The sequence below is a fragment of the Gossypium hirsutum genome, chromosome D10 (assembly GCF_007990345.1).
Source record: "Gossypium hirsutum isolate 1008001.06 chromosome D10, Gossypium_hirsutum_v2.1, whole genome shotgun sequence".
NCBI classification, from domain to species: Eukaryota; Viridiplantae; Streptophyta; class Magnoliopsida; order Malvales; family Malvaceae; genus Gossypium; species Gossypium hirsutum.
Window position 1 is genome coordinate 4279862 of NC_053446.1, and position 2953 is coordinate 4282814.

At 36.4% G+C, this 2953-nt stretch overlaps 1 protein-coding gene across 1 annotated transcript; it reads left to right on the forward strand.

Annotated features, from left to right (window-relative positions):
- Window positions 1-811: 811 nt before the first annotated feature.
- Window positions 812-2322, forward strand: LOC107916449 (BOI-related E3 ubiquitin-protein ligase 1). The gene is made up of 3 exons (XM_016845744.2): window positions 812-1101; window positions 1192-1504; window positions 1625-2322. Exons 1-3 carry the CDS (start codon window positions 1046-1048, stop codon window positions 2201-2203), a joined length of 948 nt encoding a protein of 315 aa, XP_016701233.2. The 5' UTR covers window positions 812-1045; the 3' UTR covers window positions 2204-2322.
- Window positions 2323-2953: the final 631 nt, after the last annotated feature.

Below are 2953 nucleotides of genomic sequence, written 5' to 3' on the forward strand. Positions count from 1 at the left end.
AAAATTGTCTACTTTTATATATATATTTTTATAAAAATTTAAATTATCCATAAATCTCTTAATTATCTAAAATAGGAATTTTTTTTGTAAAATAAAAGAAATAAAAATTGTGAGGGTCCCACAAGAGATGATTCACTCACTACAACCACTATTATTATGCCTAATTGTCCGTACACAGACACCGTCTTAAATAATTAATAAAGAACAGAGACACATACAAAAACAAAGGTAGCGAAACGGGAAACCGCAACTTCAGCTTGGCCCCACAAACGTAGACCAGAGGACTATCCTCTTTTTTTCTCTTAAATATATATTTTTTGAAATATTTAAATTTATTTAATTACTAAAACAAGAAAGATCCCACGCTTCACACATGCGGGAAGGTAGTGGGGTCCATTGTAGGGTCACGTTTTGACAACGGACCCTTCACCTTTTTTTTTTGATATTCTTGGACCGTAGTTACCGGCTTACGTGGCAAAGGCTGTTTATTGATGACACGTGGCGGATATGCCGCATGTCAGTTACTAGGATTAAAAAAATATGACAGCCCCGTATCAGTTTTTGGCTAAAAACACTAAATCCCACGTTTGCCAGAACCGAAAAGTGAAGGTTTAAATTCCTTGAATGCCCTTGTAACTTCCCTTTTACCGAGACAAACACGGGGGCAAGAAAAAAACCGAGTTAATTAATTAAAGAAAAAAAAGAGAAACTAATTATTTATTTTAAACAATATTATAATAATAAACCTAATCTAATCTAATCAAAACTCTTAAAAGGACAAAATCTGCCACTGCCTGCCACCCATGTTTTTTTTTCTTTTTTATTTTGTAAATTATAAAAAATAAAAAATAAAATGGAAAGTCTTTTTTGACTTTCTCTCTATTAAAACCCAAAGCAAAGGCCTGATAAATCTGTTGTTTTATTGTTGATCTCTTTTTGCTTGTTCTCTCCTCCTTCAAAGCCAAAGAACTCTCCTGATATCTCTCTTCCCTTTTTCTCTCACAAACTCTAAAACATCAAAGAGCGCTTAAACGCAAAAGAATCAATGGCAGTCGAAGCTCGTAATATGAATCTTTTCCCTCCTCAGTTAATCCCTAATGGGTGAGTATAGTTCAAAATATCCATCTCCATCACTGTATTGATCATAATGGGTTTTGATTTGTTTTTTGACATGTGGTTTTTTTTTTGCAGAGATTTTATGAAAGGTTATCAAGGGAGTGGAAATATACACAATACCCAGATGCAGCAAGAAGTTTCACAGATTTTTCCTACAGTTTATCAGTCGCTTGTACGTGATCCGATTTCAGCCAAAGCTGATAGTGGGGTTACTTATAATATGAATATCCCAGTCTCGGCCCCAAGGAAAAGGCCTAGGGATTCATATTCATACACAGTTGCTCGAAAGAACGAATTTTGTGGGGTTTCTTCTGTTCTTGACGATGATATCTTTTCCCAGATCCAAAAACAACAACAACAAGAAATCGACCGTTTCATTGCTCAACATGTAAGCCAAAGAAAAAACAAAAAAAACCCCTTCTTTTCTTTTTTCCTAATGCCTTAATGGTCGGTTAAGATGGTAATTTATTGATGTTGATGATTTTTTTTGTTGGTGCATTAATTGCAGACAGAAAAAGTGAGGTTGGAGGTTGAAGAAAGGAGGAAGAGGCAATCGAGGATGTTGATTACAGCGATCCAAGAAGGGGTTATGAAGAAACTGAAGGAAAAAGATGAAGAGATACAAAGAATGGGGAAACTGAACTGGGTTCTTCAAGAAAGAGTGAAAAGCCTGTATTTAGAGAACCAACTGTGGAGGGACTTGGCGCAAACGAACGAAGCCACCGCCAATTCCTTACGCACCAATCTAGAACAAGTCCTTGCCCACGTCGGCGAGGAACGTCACGCCAGCGGCGGAGGTGCGGCCGCGTTGGCCGACGACGTGGAATCTAGCTGTGGAAGCAGCGACGAAGGGTGGCGCAAGGTGGTGGTGCCGCCTACTCAGCCACAGGATACGACGGCAGCGGTGGTTGGGAACGGTAATAATAATGGAAGGAAGTGTAGCAAGTGTGGGGAGAAAGAGTCAAGTGTGCTGTTGCTGCCATGCAGGCATCTCTGTCTCTGTACAATGTGTGGGTCCACTCTGGTAGGCACTTGCCCTGTTTGTGACTCTGTCACCAATGCCAGTGTTCATGTTAACATGTCTTGAAACAAATTTTTTTTCTTTTTTCGATATTTTAGTGAAAACAAAACAGCCAAAAAGAAAAAGGAAAAGGAAAAGCAAATGCAAATATGTTTTTAAGAAATGGATCATAGAAAATTTCTTTATTTTTTCCAAATGTGAATGTTTATCTTTCACCATTGGGTTTTGTTTTTTATTGATTTTGGCAGAGAGAAAAAGGGTGGAATGTTCATAAATTAGGGTAAAAAGAAATTAAAAGAACCCACGCGGTGAAAAAGATATGGTTTTGTGAACACTGTGATGGACTGTGTGGGGGGTAGGGAATCTTTGATGACCAAACTGTAAAGTAAATATTTAAAGCTATCATTTTTCATGTAGTAAATGGCAAAAAATTATAAAATGTCATAAGAAATTTCGATCAAATCTGAAATCTAGCAGTGTTGGGTTATTTTGTTGGCCAAAAGTTTCAATCATTTTCACATTTCTCATATAAAGTGGTATTCTTTTTAAAAGGGCTATGATTTTTAGTTTGTACTTACTCCTCAATTGAATTTAGCTTTGAAAATTAGATGAAAAGAATGGATGATATGAGTTAGTACAGTTTTTTTTTCAATTTCATCCTCTCTTTTTTTCACCTTTTATAATGTCTTTTGTTTTTTAGTCCAAATTCCTTTGTTTTATAAACAGGGAAACGCAGACATATTTGAATGTGAAAGATATATGTTTGTTTTCCCCTTGTCAATTGTCATGTCCATTACTATTTTCATCTCCCACCAA